General features: G+C 38.2%; 1 protein-coding gene across 7 annotated transcripts in view; it reads left to right on the top strand.

Moving 5' to 3' along the window:
- Nucleotides 1-21,229, top strand: part of Myo5a (myosin VA) — a 151,400-nt gene that overhangs the window by 37,890 nt on the left and 92,281 nt on the right. For all 7 annotated transcript variants that reach the window (XM_040739870.1, XM_040739872.1, XM_040739873.1 and 4 more), the window contains exons 2-5: nt 3,837-3,947; nt 8,114-8,285; nt 10,283-10,427; nt 17,288-17,444. In XM_040739870.1, the coding sequence (XP_040595804.1) occupies nt 3,837-3,947; nt 8,114-8,285; nt 10,283-10,427; nt 17,288-17,444 (585 nt within the window). The remainder of the gene's footprint in view (nt 1-3,836; nt 3,948-8,113; nt 8,286-10,282; nt 10,428-17,287; nt 17,445-21,229) is intronic.

A 21,229-nucleotide genomic window follows, 5' to 3' on the forward strand; every position in this document is an offset into this window, starting at 1 on the left:
TTTGAATGTCATGTTTATGGGTTGTTTTGTTCTTTTCTGGAACTAGTTGATCATTTTAGAGGAAAATACAAAAACATTAACTTTGTAAAGTAAGAGGTGGAACATGTAATAGATGTTTTTCTATTGTTGTGATAAAACACCATAACCACAGCAATTTATAAAATAGTTTAATTGGGTTCTAGAGAGTTAGAGTCAGCTGGGTGTTGGTGGCGCATGCCTTTGATCCCAGCACTGGGGAGAAGGAGGCAGGCAAATCTCTGTGAGTTCAAGGCTAGCCTGGTCTACAGAGGGAGTTCCAGGACAGCCTACAAAACAATACAGAGAAACCCTGTCTTGAAAAGCCAGAGAGAGAGAGAGAGAGAGAGAGAGAGAGAGAGAGAGAGAGAGAGAGAGAGAGAGAGAGAGAGAGAGAGGCTTAGATGTGATGGAGGAGTGAAGACATGGTGGAAGATGGCTGGACTAGCAACTAAGAGCTCACATCTTGATCCACAAGAACAACACTGGGAATGGCACAAGTCTTTTGAAACCTGCAAGTCCACCCCCAATGACACACTTACCTTACTCTAACAAGGCCACACTTCCAAACCCTTCCCAACAGTTCCACCCACTGGGAACCAAGTATTTAAACATATGAGCCATTTTCATTCAAACCACCAGAAAATTTACATAGAAATTCTTTTTGAATTAGTGATTTTAATTCTATTTCTGTTTATAGACTGTGTATCAGAGAAAAAGTTTCATTAAACATATTTGATATGTGACATTAGAAATTACTTCCTATGGAGAAAAATTAACAACCTTACCTGTACTGATACGTTGTCAATACTTTTTGTTACACTTTCACAAAGCTTCTGTGTGTATAATCCTTAAGACAGAGACAGCTGTTGCTGTCATCAATATTTTATTGTTGTCTGAAATAAAGGCTAACACAAGTATGGTAGCTAGATTAGAACTCATGATTCCAATATAATATGTCAATGTAATGTAATGTAATGTAGTATAATAAAAGTCCTAGCTTCATACTCTGTCATCCTAAAAATTCCAGTATTCATTCCTTTGCAAATTGTTCACATTAAGTTTTTTATGATTCCATAATCATAAAAGAAAAATGAAAAAAGTATGAGTTTTAATCTATATAGATTATACTATTTTTGTCTTGTTTCTTTTCTTTTTCTTTTGAGACAGAATTTCATGTTGTTGTCTACACTAACCTGAAATTCACTATGTAGTCTAAGATGACCTTAAACTTAATCAATCCTCCTTTCTCAGTCACACAAGAACTCAGGTTACCTGAGTATGCCTCTACACCTAGCTTTCCAGACATCACCAGTCATGAGCTATGGGTTTTGTTTTCTGTCAAGTACTTACATTTTGTCATAGTAGTTTCTCAAAAGGAAGGCTTAGAAATCTGCCAGTACAGAGGTTAATATAATGTCTTGTACAGCGGTCGGTAGAAATCAATATTTTCCTGCCCTTGAAGTTCTCTGGAGTCTTAGATCTCCTCTGCTTTCAGATTCTCTTTCCCCCACCTTTAAATCTATCACTAAATCATTTATATCTCTCTTTTGCTAGGGAGTGTTGTTGTTAAAGGTTTGCAGAACTTGTGGCTTGTACTTAGAATATCATCACATCACACTGCTCTGAAAATAGCTCTACATGGTGCACACCTAAAACCAGATGTCATTTCAACTCAAAACCCAAGTATATTATACCTTGGTCTCTATTGACAGTGAAACCCAGGGCCAGGGAGATGGCTTAGTTGTAAAATGCTTATCATGCAAGCATAAGAACTTGAGTTTAGATCTGCAGAACTTACATAAAAAGATAGACCATTAGTACATGCCTGTAATCCTACCTCTAAGGAGGCAAAGATAGGCAGATCCCCAAAGTTTGCTGGACATTTAGTTTTGATGCATTGGAGAGCTCCACGTTGAGCTAGAGACCATGTCTCAAAGCAAAGGATGGAAAGCAATAGAGGAAGATACTTATCATAACCCTTGACTTCTACATTTCCACATACGTGCACATGTATGTGCACCTATACATACATACACAATTCCAGTCTAGCTGAGTGTGATGGTGTATACTTGTAGTTCTAGCTGGCTGGTTGATTGCCGCAGGAGGATCATAAATTCAAGGTCTGAGTGGTCTAGATAGCAAGTTAGTGAACTAAGGGTACAGCTCAGTGGTAGCATTTGCCCAGCATTGGTTCAGTCTTTAGCACTGCCGTTACTGGAAAGAACGTAGAAAAGGAGGGAAGGTGGGAGGGAGCGAGGGAAGGAGAAAGGAAGAAAGAGAGAATATAAGAGGAAGAGAGAGAATAAGAGTAAGAAGGAGAGAGGGAAGATTGATCTGGAGATAGTTTTATATAAAATGAGATTTTAAGAGCAGGTCAGAGACAAGATTTAGTCTGGCCCATATTGGTATGTCTCCCTCAGCTAAATGGATCTAGCTTGTCATACTTTATGACCTATTCATGAAACCCAACATTAAGACTTAAGACTATTTGTAATTTTTTTATATTTCCTGTGTGTGTGTGTGTGTGTGTGTGTGTGTGTGTGTGTGTGTGTGTGTGTGCGTGCGTTGGGTATCAGGGAAAGTTCATGCCAAGTGGAAGTCAGGATAGCTTACAGGAATCATTTCTCTTCTTCTACTATGTGGCTTCCAGGGGTTGAATTTATCTTCTGGGGCTTAGTGGCGACCACTTTACCTGCTGTACCGTTTTGACAGCCCTGTACTCATATTTTAAAGGACAGTTCCTTCTTGGAGAGTCCAAACAGACATTGCATGTTGCTTGCTTGCTTGGTGCTTGTAGGAGTCATGCATATTAATATATTTTGTATTTTTTCTCAAAATTATCTGTCTGGCTTAGATCCAGAGAACAATTTTAGTTGAGGCTATAGTTTTAGGACTTTGTGTAGTGATAATCACACATTTTCATGGTATTGAGGTTACTTGAGCCAAACATATTTCTAGTCAAATACCGTTTCCATCAATCTTCATAAAATAATGTGTGCAAAATTTCAAATAATAATGTTTTTCTTCAACTTTTAAAATAAGCAACAGAATTCTTTTTTCCAAAGAAAATTGTAGATATGCAGTCTATAAATCACCTGTGGCTTAAGGCCACACAATTTTTTCTTACCTCCCTACTAGAACAGTATCTGGGAAGACACCGTGACTTTGCAGATGATGAAACCACAGTGAAAGATTTAGGTTGTGAATGCTACCAAAAAGACATGACTATGCTGTCGAATTACCATCCTAGAACTTTGAAAATAGGCATTATATATACATTTTTACCCCAAATTACATTTACTATATAAAGCAAAGCCAGGCTTTAATTTTAGTTATTTTTTCAGAGCATATTATTTATATAATTTGGGAACGGCAATGGTACTGGGGCTAACCTACTTTTATATCCTCATTTTAAAAGTAAGTGTTATGGCAGGCATGGTGTATATCTGTTCTCACAATACTCAGCAGGTCTAAGCAGGAGGGCTGTGAGGTCAAGGCCAGGCTGGACTATGTAATACAGTGCTGTCTCTGACAAACTAACCAGCAAAAAGCAAATTTCATATAGCTCAAAGTCCTTTTTTGCTGTTGTTGTTTTGTTTCCTTTGAAACGGGGTCCCAGGTCTTACTGTCTAACTGAAATTGATCTTGAATTTCTGATCTTTCCTTTCCCTTCCTGGGCTAGATTGAAGATGTACGCCACCATACCTTGCTTAAGATGTCTTTTCAATAAATTAATTATAAATAAAGTCATATGTTGTATATATGATTGTTAGGTGATTGATTTGCTAGCTTAAATTTCTTTCCTTTTTGTCTTCTAGTTTGCCAGGGTTTGGATACCTGATCCTGAGGAAGTGTGGAAGTCAGCAGAATTGCTCAAAGATTATAAGCCTGGAGATAAAGTACTGCTGCTTCACCTTGAGGAAGGGACGGTAAGAACTTCACCTTCATTTCTTGTATTTAGCTGAAGTGATAGAAGGTGAAAGATAGAATCTTACTATAATTTGCCTAATCCCAATTATAATGTAAATTTTGAATTACTCTAATATTGTCAGTTTCTATTTTGATAAAAATGATACTTTTTGTGTACTCTACATAGAGGCCAGTGAAAGCAAGACATGTTTTAAAACACCATCGTTTTAACATATACATTTATTATGATTATCAAATTTGCCTTAATTTCTAATTTTAATACTAACAATGTGCCTATGCATCCATATTTTATGTTTAGGACAACATTGCACTTATTTCATATTAGCTAAGATTGGATATTTGGGAAATATTTACTAAGAAACTGTTACATATGTAGCATTTTGCTGGTCATCAGAAGACCTTATAAACAGGCGTTTCTGGCTGGCTGCATTTTGAGTGAATGAACTCACCATTGTTTCAAAGCTTTTATTCTGTCTACTGCATTTGACAGGATATGTCACACTTTTTTCTCAAACAGAACTTTGTGACATTCATTTTCTTTAAAGAATTTATAGTCCCAGTGTTGAGTGCTCAGCCCTATACGGGGCATCTATATTACCCTCTCCAAGGCTCAAAGAACATTGCAGAACAGGAGAGAGAAAGGATGTAAAAGCTGAAAGATGTCAGGGTGGGGTTGGGTTTCCATGAAATGCTGTTTTCCTGACATGACATGGCTACTGCACCTTGAACTCACAGCAGCATTGGCTGCCGGCACAGAACTAGGCCCATGAACATTGCAGCATGGATGGAGAAGGGTTTTATAAGGCCCACCCATCCCTGAAGAGTTCCAGATAGTAACCGGTTTCTGGGATGGGGAGTTATATTTCTCAGTTGTGTAGCCACTGGTTAGTTGCTCTTCCTTGATTTAGCAACCCCCAGCCCATGCTCATGCAGGCAACCCTAATTAGATGCAATGGAGCACACTCCTACCTCCATTTCTGAACCCCCTCCCCATAAGGACATGAAAGTAGGAGGGGGTTTCTTGGGAAGAAGAAAGGATTCAGTGAAAGAGGGAAGGCATAAGAGAAGGGAATAGGAGGGGGAATATGACCAAATTATGTTTGTGTGTGTATGTTTGAAATTTTAAAAGTATTTTTAAAAACTTTCAGTGTAAGCCAGATACAGTGTCACATTCCTGTATTCCTAGCATGTGAGAGGCTAGGGTAGGAGGATTTCAAGTTTGAGGCCAACGTGGTCTATATAGTGAGATATTGCTTGAAAAAATAGAACAAGAGCTGGTGAGATGGCTCAGCAGATAAAGATGCTTGCCACAAAACCTGATAAGTTGAGTTTAATCCTCAGGATCTACCAATTCCTGAAAGTTGTTCCCTGGCCTCTACCTGTATATCATGGTAGATGCATGTGTGCATGTGTGTGTGCCTCCCGTCATACACATTAATAAATAAATGTAATTTAAGAATTTAAAACAAAACAAGAAAAATTATGATCTGACCAGGGAAACTTGATATAACTACATGCCGTGCTAAATAATTAGGAAGTAGAGTAGAGCAGCATTAGAATTCTCAAAATTTCTACCCTAGTTTGTTTCCCTGTTGCTGTGATAAACACCAAGACTAAAAATAATTTGTGGGTTACATTCCATTGTCAAGGGAAGCCAAGGTAGGAATTCAAGGCAGGAATTTGGAGACAAGAACTAAGCAGTGACCACAGAGGAATGCTGCTTACTAACTTGCTCTGGGAGACAGCATTACTGTCTAGACCAAACCATTTAGCTCCACTTATAGCATCCAGTCATTTTCTTGTACAAAGGTCCAAAGTCTCCCATATTCCTCCAAAACCCCCTACACGGTCCAGTCTGCACAGTTAACACCCTGCTTTCTGGTTCCAACTTCTGTGTTAATTGCCTTTCTGTTGCTGTGGTAAAACACCACAGCAGAAGCATCCTACAGAAGAAGAGTGTATTTGGACTTAGAATCCAAAGGGATAAGAGTCTGTTCTGGTGGGAAAGCCTGGCAGCAAGTGGCAGGCATGGTGGTAGGAAAAGGAAGCTGAGATCACATATTTTCCCACAGGCATGAAGCAGAGACAACAAACTAAAAATAGGGCAAGTCTGCATGTATACTCCCTAAGCCTGTCCTTAGTGGCATACTTCCTTCAGCAAGGCTATATCTCCTAAACCTCCCAACACAATGCCCAGCTGGGCACCAGGAATTTAAATGTCTGAGCCTATGGGAATATTTATCATTGAAACTACCACAATGTTAAAAGAAGTGTATGTTTATTTTTCAAACAATTAACTCATGCATTTAGTACTTACTGTGTATCAAGCTTGATCCTGACAATTCAATTTTTTTTAAAGACAAGGTCTCACAATTCAGTGCTGCCTGGCCTAGAATTCTCTTTGTAGATCAGGCTGACCTGAATCTCGTAGAGATTCACCTTCCTCTGCTTCTTCTGGTATTAAATAAAGGTGTGTATACTGAATCCATGACAGTTATTTTAATCTTTCCAATAATACTACAAGTTGGCTAGATCCTTGCTGATTGAAATGTATTGCGAATGTTATATGTATATAAGGTGGTTGTAGTGGATATCTAGAAAGGTGAGTGTTTGGTTCAAAAATGCGTATTAAGGTAACTGCTATTAGCTACCATAACCATGCTAAGAACTGTAAAAAGGCATGGTGTTTTGACATCATTTCCAGATAAGAGACAAACATACTTGCAATAGCCCACATGCTCCATTATAATTGAACCTATCTTTCCCCCTTTTCTTTTCTTTTCTTTTTTTTTTAAAGACTTATTTATTTATTATGAATACAGCATCCTGCCTTCCATGTATGTCTGCTTGCCAGAAGAGGGCACCAGATCTTATTATGGGTGGTTGTGAGCCACCATGTGGTTGCTGGGACTTGAACTCAGAACCTTTGGAAGATCAGCCAGTGCTTTTAACCTCTGAGCCATCTCTCCAGCCCCCTCTTTCCCCCTTTTCATCTGTCCTATGCTATTTGTCGTTAATATATAGTAGAGTGGCAGCTTCCATAATTGGCATTGTCCAAAAGTCCCATATGCCTATGGTTTTATAATACATAGTACTTTTCAATTTTATTTTGATACTTAGTGTGCATATTCATGTATGTGTGTCCACATGTGTTCATGCCATGATGCACATGTGGAGGTCAGAGGACAACTTCAGGAGTTGCTTTCCTTTCATATGTGGGATTAACCTCAGGTCATCAGGTTAGCTGAAAAACCTTTATCTTGCCACCTCACTAGCCCATGTGGTACTTCTTAATGTTTGGGGCCAAGTACCTCACTAAACTCTAATGAAAAGTATGAGTTACTGTTCCCAAAATTATACACACAGTGTGGCACAAAATTTTAGGGGATTCTTGGGATTCGTAGGGGTTCAGAAATCTTAGGGATTCTTAGAGTGTGCCAAGCATTGCTTCTTTAATTTTTGCCACATTTTTTGAGCTAGTTTTGTTAAACCATCTTACAAATGAGAGATTTAGTTTAAATAATGCACATAAAGCCATATAGAAGTTATGTGTCTGTATTAGAGTTTAAACCCAGGTAAATCTGATGCTAGAGCTATGCTCTTGACCTCTTTTATACTGATTATCATTTCCCATTTGTAGATAGAAGAGGGAGATGAGGACTCATCTAATGGTTAAAATTTTCTGGGTAAAAATCTCTAGGCTCTAACTTCTTCAAGTATATTAACAAAAAATTATTTACACTGGGGCTGAAGAGATGACTCAGTGGCTAATAGTATGTATTGCTCTTCCAGAGGACCAGAGATTGGTTCCCTGCACCTACATTGGGAACCTCATGTCTATAATTCCAATCCCAGGAAATCCAGGGTCCTCTCTAAACTCTGAACAGCTGCAACATGTACACAATACACCCTCACACACTAAACACACAGGCACATATGCGTAATTAAATATGAAAGTGAAATCTTAAATTATTTATGCAGATTTATGTCTGACGGAAAAAGAAGCCACTCTTTATTGTTTTTTTATTTTTTATTTTTTCTGATAATAGAAAAATGACAAGAAATAAATACATTTAAAAGCAAATCAGAAACAGAAATAATTAAATACATAGGTTTGTTTCATGTTCATCATTATTGACATAGATGTTGTGTCTTCTGTCCTCAGGATTTGGAATACCGTCTAGATCCAAAGACCAAGGAGCTGCCTCCCTTACGGAACCCTGACATACTTGTTGGAGAAAATGATCTTACAGCCCTCAGCTATCTTCATGAACCTGCTGTGCTGCATAATCTCCGAGTTCGCTTCATCGATTCCAAACTTATTTATACATATTGTGGTAAGTGCTCTCCTGATGAGCTGTAAGCTTTCCTTTTGTGGATGTAGTAATGGAAATGCACACAGAGAAAACTAGCTTGGTTGAATTTCTCATACATCCAGAAATCACTTCAGATCACCAGAAAGATTGACCAGGAGTCACTAGCTCATTATATTTCGTGCCAAATAAAATTACTTGTGAATTTGTGAACAGGTCCATCGTTTGGACCCTCCCCTCCCTGTCATATCAGATTCAGTGCTGAAGTCACCCTTTCTTTTCCTCTCATAAAACAAAGAGTAGATGTTCACAGACTGGCATTTGGTGCAGGTGCAAGCTTACTGCTGCCTTTATCCTCACTTAGATTCTCAGGACTGACTCACTGTGCTGCACCGGTCTCCTTCCTGCGGTGTTAGCTGCCAGCAGCCCAGCTCATGACGGTTTTCTCAGAAGTGAAGGTTGAACATGTGTGCATGGCTACAGTGCTTCTCCCAGCCCCATCTGTCTTTGTTTTTCTCTGCTCTGATTTGCTCATATTTATTTCCTCCGACTTCTCTGGCTCTTCTTCCTGTGATCTTCCCTCTCTTACTAACCATGGCTCTTCTGAGGCCCAGCCCTGGGTGTTCATTCATTCCCATGTGTTCATTGGCTTTCTGACCCATGTTGTGTTTATCTTGTCTTCACTGTTGTCTGTTAAGCTGGCACAGCCACTTTTCCTCTCAGGAGAATTTATGTCTTTATTTGTTTATTTATTTTTTACTTTTGGAGTCAGGGTTTCTCTGTGTAGCTTTGTAGACCAGGCTGGCCTCAAACTCACAGAGATCCACCTGCCTCTGCCTCCCAAGTGCTGGGATTAAAGGCTTACGCCACCACCACCCGGCAAAAATTTGTCTTATATATGCTTAATGATAATCTTTCTCCCTATTATTTAAATATTTTTCCTTCAATTTATATTTTTAGACTTATTTTATTTTAAGTGTATGAGTGTTTGGTCTGCATGCCTATGGAGGTCAGAAGAGGGTATCAGATACCCTGGGATTGGAGTTACGGATGGTTATGAACCACATGTATGGAAACCAAACATGGTATTCTCTGTAAGACAGTGCTCTTAACACTGAGACATCTCTCCAACCCCTCAGTTTATTTTTTTGTAATATGACATATTTTTCTATGATTTTTTTCTTTTGAGACAGTGTCTCATATGGCTCAGACTGTCTTGGAACTCATTGTATAGCTGAAGATAACTTTAAACTTCTGATCCTCCACTTATCTCCACTTTCTATGACATTTAATATTCTTCAAAAGCATGTGTTTTGTGGTGTGTCACAATGCTCATGTAGAATCATAATGATTCTAGTATATGTTTTGTTTGTTTTTGTTTTCACTGTATGACTACCAGTGTGATATCCTTCTAAAAGAAAACCCTTTTAATGAATCTCTGATTATTTCATTGGATAAATTTCTAGAAATGAGCTTGAAAATTTTTTATTTTATTATTTGTATGTGTGGGAAAAGTGTGTGTGTGTGTGTGTGTGTGTCTGTGTGCGTGTGTGTGTGTGTACATGCATTTGGGTGCTTGCAAAGTCTAGAAGAGGGTCTGATTCCTGGGAGTTGGAGTTGAACTCAGATCAGCAAGATCAGCAAATGCTGTTTACCCCTGAGCTCTCTCTTCAGCCCCCAATTTTTTTGTAACTAAATATTTAAATTGCTTAGAACATTGTTACTTTTTTCCACAATAGAGATAAAACCCAGAGCTTTCGGAATGATTGACAAATCCTCTGTTTTAGAACTCTATCCCTATCCAAGTCACATTATTTTAAACAAATCAGTCCAGATTAGTTAGGGCTATGTATAATAATTTAGAGTGCCAAAGACTGTGGTACATTTTGATCTTTGAGCAGTTTATTAGTTTAATGTGGACTAAATTGAAAAAAAGGTTTTGTGCTGCCTTACTTTACCAAGCTTGATGTGCCCATTGGGATATCATTGATTTCATTTTCTTTCTCACCCTCTTTCCCCAGGAATAGTCCTGGTAGCTATAAATCCCTATGAACAACTGCCTATTTATGGAGAAGATATTATTAATGCATACAGTGGCCAGAACATGGGTGACATGGATCCTCACATCTTTGCAGTAGCTGAAGAGGCTTATAAACAAATGGCAAGGTTGGTAGGAACTTCTATTATTATTTCATGGCTCTTGTTAGATAAGATAATTTATTCTTTGCTGCATCATGGATCTTTAAAGAAAATAAGAACTTGTAAATAATTACTGCCTAAGTAGTTGTGGCTAATTTGTCTCAGATTGTCTGGACTGTTTAATTAAACATTAAAATCTCACATTTATAAACAGATTATGTAGTTTGTTTTTAAATTGCCTTGGAATCTCATCATGTTCCTGTGACAAAGCAAAGACAGGTATTGTGTTTTGTAGTGAGAGAGGGAAAGTTTAGAAGGAACGTTAGTAAGAAGGGACTTCTCTAATGTCACCCAGCAAAGGAACAGATGAACTAAAAGACCTTTAATCTGGAAAAATAAATTATCTGTATGATAGCAATTAAAATATATGGTAGGAAATCAGCTAAGTGTGTATAAAGACTATCTGCAAAGTGTTCCTCATATTACCACTGAGCCTAACAGTTTGAGGGGGTAGAGATTGGGAAATAAAAGCACTTTCAAGATGAAACTATATTCTGAATAATAAATGATATGTTGTAATGTGAAAGGGTGAGCACATGGAAAAAAATTAACTAATTTCTCCTGCTTACAAGGAGGAACTTGGTAAAAATATGATGTAGGAAACCCCCAAGACAGTTTATAAACTAGAAAGGGAACTAACATCATAGAGGCTTTTATTTTCTCTTTTTCAACCAGTATACATTTTGGGGCCAAAATGTGATAGAATTTTAGAATTGTTTCAATGAAAGAGCCTATAGAAGTTTTAATAATAATAGTATCTTTTTTTCTTCTTTTATTTTATTTTATTTTCCAGTTTAAATTTAGATAAGAAACAAGGTTGCTTCACAAGTCAGTTCCAGGTCCCTCTCCCTTTCCCTCCCCTCCTCCCGTGCCCTCCCCCCACCCCACCCCCCGTTATCCCCTCATTCCCCCAGGGAGGGTGAGGCCCTCCATGGGGGTGTCCATAGTCTGTCATTTCATATAGGGCAGGGCTTAGACCCTTCCCCAAGAGTTCAGGGTGAGAGTGCACCTCACATTGTTCTATGGGAGTCCAAAGTCCGTGTGTATACTTGGGATGGGTACTGATCTGCTGCCCAAGGCTCAATAGGTTCCCTAGGCCTCCTCACTGACACCCAAATTCAGGGGGTATTGATCAGTCCCATGCTGGATTCCCAGGCTGATGCCTGGGATTCAAGAGTTAACCTTTGTCTGGTCAGCTGTTTCTGGGGGTTAAACCAGCCCAGTCTTAATCCCTTTGATCATCAGTCCTCCCTCTCTGTTACTGGCTTTCTTGAGTTCAGCTCAGTACTTAACCAAGGGAGTCTGCCTCTTCTTCGATCAGCCACTAAATAAAGTTTCTGTTTCCCAGACTCTCTGGCCATAGGATTGTAGGCTGGCACTCCCCAGATCTATGTCTAAAATCCATATATGAGAGAGTACATGCCATGTTTCTCTTTTTGTGACTGGGTTACCTCACTCAGGATGGTTTCTTCTAGTGTCATCCATTTGCCTGCGAATCTCAGGATTCCATTACTTTTTTCTGCTGAATAGTACTCCATTGTGTAGATGTACCACATTTTCTCTATCCACTCTTCGGTTGAGGGACATCTAGGTTGCTTCCAAGTTCTGGCTAATAATAGTATCTTTTAATAATAATAGTACCTTTAATAAGAACTAAAGTTAACTGTGTACTGTCTCCCCACAAGGTATCATCTAGTTACTTTCAATTTACTAAAAAATTGATCTTAACAACTTTGTGAGTTTGTTATTGTTATTAAATTTCATATTAAATTAAAACTTCATTTTCATTTGATAAAACTGAGGCTCAGAGAAGTTGAATAATTTCTCTGAGGTCTCATCAATAGGATAATTATCTTTCAAATTCAGTTAGTTTGACACTAAAATATTAGTATGTTAAATATAAAATTACTAAGTGAATTACCAGTATATAAAATACTACAGTATGCCTGATACTACTATAAAATGGTAGTGATTATTCAAAGTTTAAAGTTTAACATTGAGAAAATTCCATCTGTCAGTACATTTTTCTCTAAGCTGAACAGAGTCTACCCCTACTTGATTTTCCTAGTTCTAGAGCATTGCAGTACAGTGCTGACACCACTCGGTACAGTCTGACACCCACTACTCAGAGAGGGGACATGGACTGCTAGACTCTAAAATTGATCTCTGAAGAATTTTATAATGCTTAAAGAATTATACAACTTCTCAGAAAATACTTTGCATATTCTAAGCACATTCTGAGTCCCAGGACTTTTCTTAAATCTGAAAGCGTGGTTCTTTCATCATTGCTGTGGCAACCTTCAAATGTCAGTAGACTCAGCTTGCTTCCTGGCATTCTCCTCACCCCACATGATATTCCCCATGAGTCAGTGTGATTTATCAGTGTAATTTCTTAACTGAAGGTTGTTTTCCTTTTTCTAGTTTTCTCTTATAGATAGTTTGAAGGTATGTTTCAGTTAGTTAGGATATTTATCACTTATATTAATAGATCTGTACCCACAAATTCTGCTACAGTCACCAAGCAGACTATGTCTGCTTTAGCTTAGGCAGGAATCAGTGCTGTACAATAATTTCTTACCCCTTTCCCTCTATCAAATAAACACGCCATCTTTCCCAGGTGTGAATCTTGGTGTTTCGCATCACCACTGTACCTACAAACCCCTCCCATCTTTAGGAATGACACAATTTCATAATCGCAATCCCCAAACAAGCCCCTGTTCTAGACATGTTGCAGCAGCAAGCTAGATAATAGTTCCACCCAACAAACAAAGCCTGGTAAAGAGTAAAAGTAAATAAGGCTTATGCTTGTCACCTATCAATAGGATAGTTGACTAAACTGGGAGTGTTATCTATAGCAATATTAACTTTCCTGATTTTGGTCATTATAAGTTGGTAAGAACAAAGCTCTACTTAGGAATCATACTGTGCAGGTGGTAGAAGTATACATGTTTGCAACTCTTAAAATGTTGCATAAAGTATTAGGATGAGAGAGGTGTGAGGCCTAACAAGCAGACAGCTCCTGGATCTGAGGGAACCATAGGCAGAAACTCATTTTACTATGTGTATGGTTTTCTACAAGTTTGAAATTACATCAGAATAACTCTACAATAACAAAACGGAGCAAGCTAGGGTAGAACTCAGGAGATGAGGGAAGACATTAATTGGTGATCTGAGTGAGAAATGATAATTTAGCTGAGAATATTAGTGAGGATGGTGAGAAGGAATAGGTTCTGGATATATTTTTTCTTTTTTTCTCTTCTTTTTTAGAAATTTAAGTTAGAAACAAGCTTGTTTCACATGTCAATTCCAGCTCCCTCTCCCTCCTCCCCCGCCCTCCCCACCAAGTCCCCCAGCCCCCCACCCAATCTCCACTCTGATCCCTAGGGAGGGCTAGGCCTCTGTCTTTTCATCTGGATATATTTTAAAGATGGAACTGGGAAAAAACTGATGCAGGGTAAGAGAGAAGCGGGAGTCAGAATGAAAGGACTTGTTCTGAGAGCTAGCAGGTGAGCAGTTCTTTCTAGAGATGAAGAGGTTACAGGAAGGGTAGGTCATGTGTGGGGGTGAGGGATAAGAGGTGGGCTTACATCTTTATTTATCCCATCTATAGGAGTAATTTATTGCATGATGTATATGCACCATATTGGTGTAGTACCTGAGGAGGCCAGAAAGGGGCCTGATGGCAAGTGCCTTTAACTGTAAAGCCATTGTGGTGGCCCTGTTTTAGGTATTTTAGTTAGAAATGATCCCACCCCATCTCCATTCTAATCTTGGTCCTTAGAGAACAGTGCCTTGTGGCATAGTCACACTCTTACTTTTAATGGGCCTGTCGACTTAGAGGAGAAAAGGCAAATGGAATTCAGTGCCTGTTTTTCCTTTTGCATTCCTTTTCTCACCTTAAAACTATTTGTGTGTGTGTGTGTGTGTGTGTGTGTGTGTGTGTGTGTGTGTGTGTTAGCACAGATGATAACTTATGGAGATCTCATGTGCATTTCAAGGATGGAGTCAGTTCAGCCAACTGACTTGGCCTTTTGAGCCATTTTACTGGCCCCTGATTGTTTTCCTTTACCAAAATCACAGTAGTATTTTAACATCAAAATTTAGTTTTGTTTCCTTATAACCATGTGCTGAGGTGTTATCTTAATTTTATATATTTCCCGTCCTTTGTGAGTCTTAGAGCAATGTTCCTAAGTTTCACTTATGGTTTTGATTGAGAAAAATGTTAGTACTGTCTAATTAACCTGATATAGTTTTTTTACGCTATCTGTACTAATTGCTTCTCTCCCAATAATCCTAGAACTTAAATCTCAACATCTCTGTTTACTCAACTATAAGATGGATCAGTTTCAAAAATAGTCTAGCTTGACCTTACAGTGTTCTGTGAAATGTATTTGTTATCATCATGTAAGATAGGATTGATGTATGGGCATTTTTCTTCTTCCTAGTGAAGGACAGACAATGCTAAGGAGTGACATAGCAAACAGAAGGAGCCTACTCTAGACCTCCCATGCCTCTGTAGTTAGGTTGTAACAACCCACTGTCTTGGCACACTAGTCAACAACTTTAGGCAAATTAATTCCTCTGTTGTTTTCTTCAAAGAGGACAAGAGAGTGTCTATCCTTATTCTTCCAGGGTTTAAAATTATATTGGCTGATAAGTACAGAAGCACTTTGAAAAATATTAAGTAGAATTCAAATTCAAGCTCTTCCTTTCATGATTGTGAAGTATCATCTCTTCAGTCTTCTTCCATCCATTCAGGCATGTCATCTGCTTTTATTACTTCTAGCTTTATTTATTACCAGGCCTTTCGTAGGCAATCCTTTCTTTCATCTAGTTATGTGGTTTCTGAATGCTCTAGTATCCTGAGGTTCATTGACTAGGTTGAAAATGACTCTTATAGATGATGAAATCTCTCCTGTTAGCAACTATGACTCAGCTACCATGTGGTGCCAAGTATCCTAGTTATATTATAGGCTTGGCGTAGTACACACTACCTTATAAGGATGATGTTTTACAGATGTTTTGTGACTTTCAGTCAGTACATCCTAAGTCAGGTTTGGCACCACATGTGTATATTCCATGTGTTATAATTTTAGTATACAATGGATCCAAAGGTTTGTGTACTGAAGATTTGGTACTATTGGATAAGAAATGCACTAACTTCTTCAATGAGTTAATCCATTGATGAGTTCCAAGCTCAATACGCTGTTAGGAAGTGCAACCTGGCTTGAGGAAATGGGCTGCTGGGAATATGTCTTTCGGGGGTTTCTCTTACCCTTTCCCCCTTCTCAGCTTTGTCTGCTTCCTGGCTGCCATGAGGTGAGCAGTCTTGCTACATGTTCCTTGCTGTGATTCCCTGTGGCCCAGAAACAAAGGACCTAAGTGAACATGGACATAGATATATCTCTCCTTCCTGAATCATTTACATTTGTCATTGCTGTAACAGGGCACATGACAAAGGAAATCTAAGGAAGGAACAGATTATTTTGTTTCACAGTGTAAGGGTCTCATCCTTTGTGGCAAGAGGTCACAGCAGAAGAAGCCTGAGGCAGCCATCCACTTTGCATCATTAGTCAGGAAACAGATAAATGCTGACCATCAGCTCCTTCTCGAGTCCCTGGAATTGTACTGTCACATTTATGGTAGGCTTTTTATTCAGTTAACCAAATCCAGATAATCCTCATAGATATAGCCAGGGACTCTAAGTCTGATCAATTTAACTATCAAGTTTAAACAAAACAGCTTTGCCCATTGTCAATTTGGCACACAAACACATCACTTTAAAACCTCTCACTTATTGTCCCCTTGGCTCATGGCTATCTCATAATGTAAAAATGCAGTCAGTCAAATTCTAAAGTCAACATAGTATTTAATAGCCCCAACGCTGTTAAAAAATCCCAAGTCTCATCTGAGACTAAAAACAATTGCTTAACTAATAGCTCCTATAAAATATAAAGCAAGTTATATGCTTCCAGTATATACTGGCATAGAGTAAATATCTCCATTCCTACAGGTAAGAAAGAAAGCATAATAAAGAGTGGTCAGAACAAAGCAAAACTGAAACTCAGCAGGAAAACACCAAATTCTGCAGTTCCATGTCCAACATGGTTCCAAAGGGCTTGGGTAGTTCCACCCTTCCAACTGGGCCACCCATAGTGAGCATGTAATTCTCTTTTATGGTCACTCCATTCTTTGCATGTAGCTTTCCTTAATCATTGCCTCATGATCTGACATCTCCAACATCCTCAGGTCTCCATTGCAACTTAGGCTTCATATTCACACAACAACAAAAAATAATAGTATCCTATTACTGTATCTTCAGACATGAATGTGATGGTGATGACATTTTAAAAATGAAATTAGCCAACAAAATGGAATCTTACCTGGTACTGTAGGTGCTTTGAACTTTCTTTCTAAATTCTCTTGTGAGTCCAAAGATATTTCCCTTTTATTGTATGGTAGCTGGCAACAATATTATAACATGCCAATGAAAATCTCCATGAATAAAATACACACACAGAAAGTTCAGAATTCCTGTAATACAAAGTTGCCCTTGGTTATATGATTCTCTCTAAGTGAATAGTATATCCTTCTTTTCAGTCTTGTTTATAGGTAATCATTCTTATTAAGAAATACTATGTTTCTTAATATGGTTTCAAATAAATAAATTTGTTTCAAACATGTTTATGTGTCAAATAAATACATTTGCTTCTACATTGTTGTATATATGAACTGGCAGAACTCACCCTTCCTTATGGGGAGAAAGGAGCAGAAGTAATTGCACTCAGAAGTAGAAGTACTAGTAGTCACTCTTACTTGTTTTACAGGGATGAACGAAATCAGTCCATCATTGTAAGTGGAGAGTCGGGAGCAGGAAAGACAGTCTCAGCTAAGTATGCCATGCGATACTTTGCAACTGTAAGTGGTTCTGCCAGTGAGGCCAATGTTGAGGAAAAGGTCTTGGCCTCCAACCCCATTATGGAGGTAAGATCAACATTCTCGACCTTTTTTTCTATAGTCTGATTAGGACATGAGCTGAAAACTTGATTGCTATAGTACATGTCAGAAAGTCTGTGGTTTCCAACCACTAAAGCTAAGGAAATTTTTTTCTGTATATTAGTAAGAGATCTAGGAAAGGTAAAAATTCTGTAAAGTGGGTATTTTGAGTAAAAATAGCTGTAGAGGAACCTGCATTACTCCATAATGCTTTCTTTTAACTTTCAGAAAGAGTTCTGTCTATAACACCAGGCAGCACTCTTCATACCTATTGTTCCTGTACAGAGGTAAAGTTACTCATTTCCTCCCAGTCCTGAGTACTTTTTTATACTTCTTCCATAAACAGGATTTGCTCTCACTCAAGCATGAGTTACCCTTTTACCCATGGTACATTTTCTATGTTTAGCTCAACCAATTTTAACTTTTTCCAAAATCTGAATTATATATATAAACCCTAATCACATGACCATTTTTACTTTTAAAAAAAGTGTTGCTGGGTGGTGATGGTGCATACTTTTAATACCAGCCCTCAGAAGACAGATGCAGGCATATCTCTATTGAGTTCAAGACCAGTCTGGTCTACAGCATGAGTTCCAGGACAGTCAGGGCTACACAGAGAGACCTTGTCTCAAAAAAGCAAAAAATGTATTACACAGGTGTATCTTGGTAAAGAAATTCAAAGTTATAAATTCTTGAGAAAGGAAATACTATGAAAAGATAATGTACCTTCAAAGGTAGCATACCTCTGGGCGAGATGGCATATTCCTGTTATCCCAGCATTGGGGAGGCTTAAGGGAGGAAGATCACAATGGGCTGGAGGCTAGCCTGGCAGCAGAGTGAGACCCTGCCCTCAAAAAGCAAACCAAACCAAAGTCAAAGACATGTACAAAGTAGAAATGCCTGTGCCAAGGACTAGGAGATTGAATGTATGACAATTTGATGTTTAAAGATTCATAGCTGGGAGAGAATTATTTGTTAATGGTACTTCAGGAAAGTTATAGCTTTGTGAAAAATTAGAAAAATAGATTTCATTAAATGGAGAGAAATCAGGACAGGCAGAAACAAACTCTTCTTGTAAAAATTCACATGGGCATGATTTTATCCCTGTCTTTTTCCTCTGTCAATTCTCGTTATCATCCAAACACAGATGGAGCTAAAATGACCTGATGTGCCTTGGTACAAGTGGTTTTTGCAGTAATCTGACTAGAGGTAATTGTGCCTGGTTTGCAGTGCTGTGTGTAACACCTCTAAAATGAATGTTGTGACCTATTTCTACATTGCTGCCCTATAGAGCCAGCAGGACCCCTATTCCTGGATGACCTAGAGGAATTGGAGAGGCTTCCAAAGCTAGTGTGCTACAGGAAGAAGGAGGAAGAGGTTTCTGTTATAATATGGGCATTAAGGACCAAGTGACTGTGCCAGAGGAGAGTAGAAAAATTAAAATTAAAATTTTGACAGGATTTAGTTTTGTGTATAGTAGTAGATGCTACTGATGTTAATATTTAAGCCATACATTTTCAGAGCCAGTATTTAACTTGAGTTCATTTTTTTCTCATGCAACTGATTCCTTGCATTTGATAGAGCTCTAAAACACCCTAGTTCCTAATATTAGAATATCTCAAAATCTTGATTGTCATAGCTTTAGGGAATCCCATGTCTTTTATGCTAGATCATCCAAAACTAGAATTTGAGTTTGTCTTAGGAATACGTCTTAGTCATCCTTTTAGGATAGTGTCAAAAAATAGCTATGTTGTTTTGCTGTCATGGTTTACGATACAAATTTGAGTTTTGTTACTATGAATGATATTAAAATTTTAAAATGGACAAAGATACTTTTGCTTTAATAAAATGCAGTTAAGAGGAATTTACCATGTTTGCTGAGATAAGAAAAAAAGATACAGGTTCCTTTTCTGTATTACTGTTTATTTATTTACATTTTGATCAAGAAGATCTCCCTTGATAAAGGACTCTTGAGGGATATAGTTCAGTGATAGACAACTTCATTACAAGTCCCTGGGTTCAGTTCCTATTACTGTATACAAAAAGCAGAGAATTTTCAGGCCTGGAGACATAGCTCAGAGTACTTGCTGCTCTTGCCAGGCATGGTAGCTCATGATTGTGATCCATGCCCTTGGAGACTGAGGCAGAAGCAGTAAGAGTAATTGGTGCTCCTGGAGAGTGTCTGGCTTGGGTTCCCAGCACCCACTTGGTTGTTCACAAGCACCTCTAACTCCAGTTCCAAAAGGATATGATACCCTCTTCTGTTCTTCTCTAGCACCAGGCAAACATGCGTTCCATGCATCCATAAAATAAAAATAAATGAAACATTTAAAGTAGAGAATTTGTAGCAACAGCAGACAGGTTATCTGGTCTATCAAAGCTATATGAAGATGAAGTTAATAATTTAAATAGATCCATACCTCCTATGAGATAGAGTAATTAAAAACCTCCCAAATAAAAAAAGCTCAGGACCAGATGGATTCAGGACAGAATTCTACCTGACCTCCAAAGAAGAAACAACAGCAATACTTCTCAAATTATTTAGTATAATAGAAAATGAAGGAACATTTCTAAATTATTTTTACAAACACCCAAATTTCCCTGATACCATCATTAGACAAAGACTTAGCAAAAAAGAAAATACTAGGTTAGAATCTCTGATAGATATAGTTGGAAAAAATTCTTAATATAATGCTTGCAAACTCAAGAGCACATCAAAAAGGTTATCCACGTGATTAAGTTCATTTGGCTCCAGAGAAGCAGGGATAGTTCAACAGCACTAACCTTCCTATAGATTAGCAATTTCTTGTTGATTGGAATGAAAATAGCATTAGAGTCTTATTGATATAGTACTTACATGACAGAAGACACAACTAGAAGATATAGACAAAAGATACATCTTTCCTTATCAAGTCCAAAGGTTAGAATCATGTCCTTATTTTTTACTTTATGTATATAGTATTTTGCCTGCATATATGTATTTATATCACATGCTTGCTTGGTGCCTACAGAAGCCAGAGTGTATCAGAGCCTCTGAAACTGTAGTGAGAAACAGTTATGTGCTACCATGTGGGTGATGGGAATCAAGCCTAGTTCCTCTGGAAGATTAGCCAGTGCTCTTAGCCACTGAGCCACCTCTCCAGCCCCCAATGTTTTAATTTTTTAAAATTTATTTGTTTGTTAGCATATAACATGACAAGCTCACTTATGGCATTTTCATGCATAATAGCTTAGATTGAGCCCCTTGCTCCTCTGACCTGCTCCTCTCTCCTGTTTTCTTGTCTCTGACACTTATACCTTCCACCCCCAAAGTTCCCCTTTTTACTTCCATAAGCTCATCTATCCCTCTGGGGATGGTAGTGCTTCTCAGAGAGATAAAATGGGCCTACTGTGGCACCCAAGCCTTCAAACGGACTTCATTTGCTGCATTTACCATTTGTTCTTCTATGTTTAAATGTTTAAATGTTTTAGTGAAAGACAAAAAGGTCTGCTTTAGCCCTAGCCTACCTTCTTCTCACATGTGTACCATTGTTGCAGCTAGATGCCTGTCTAGTATGAGGAATGGACAGTAGACACAGGATGAGGAATAGAAATGTAGACCACTTTCCCCCAACTGCCTTAGACACAGACATGAAATTACATAGGGCAGGGCCTGTAAGCACTCAGTGATTTCATTGATACTGTTGCTTTTACTACAGGTAACCTTGCATCTACTTTTTGACAGAATATATCCTTTCAACTGAAAAAATATGTATCTATTATTAATCTCAATT

The sequence above is a fragment of the Mesocricetus auratus genome, unplaced genomic scaffold (genome assembly GCF_017639785.1).
Source record: "Mesocricetus auratus isolate SY011 unplaced genomic scaffold, BCM_Maur_2.0 Super-Scaffold_100691, whole genome shotgun sequence".
In the NCBI taxonomy this organism is placed as follows: Eukaryota; Metazoa; Chordata; class Mammalia; order Rodentia; family Cricetidae; genus Mesocricetus; species Mesocricetus auratus.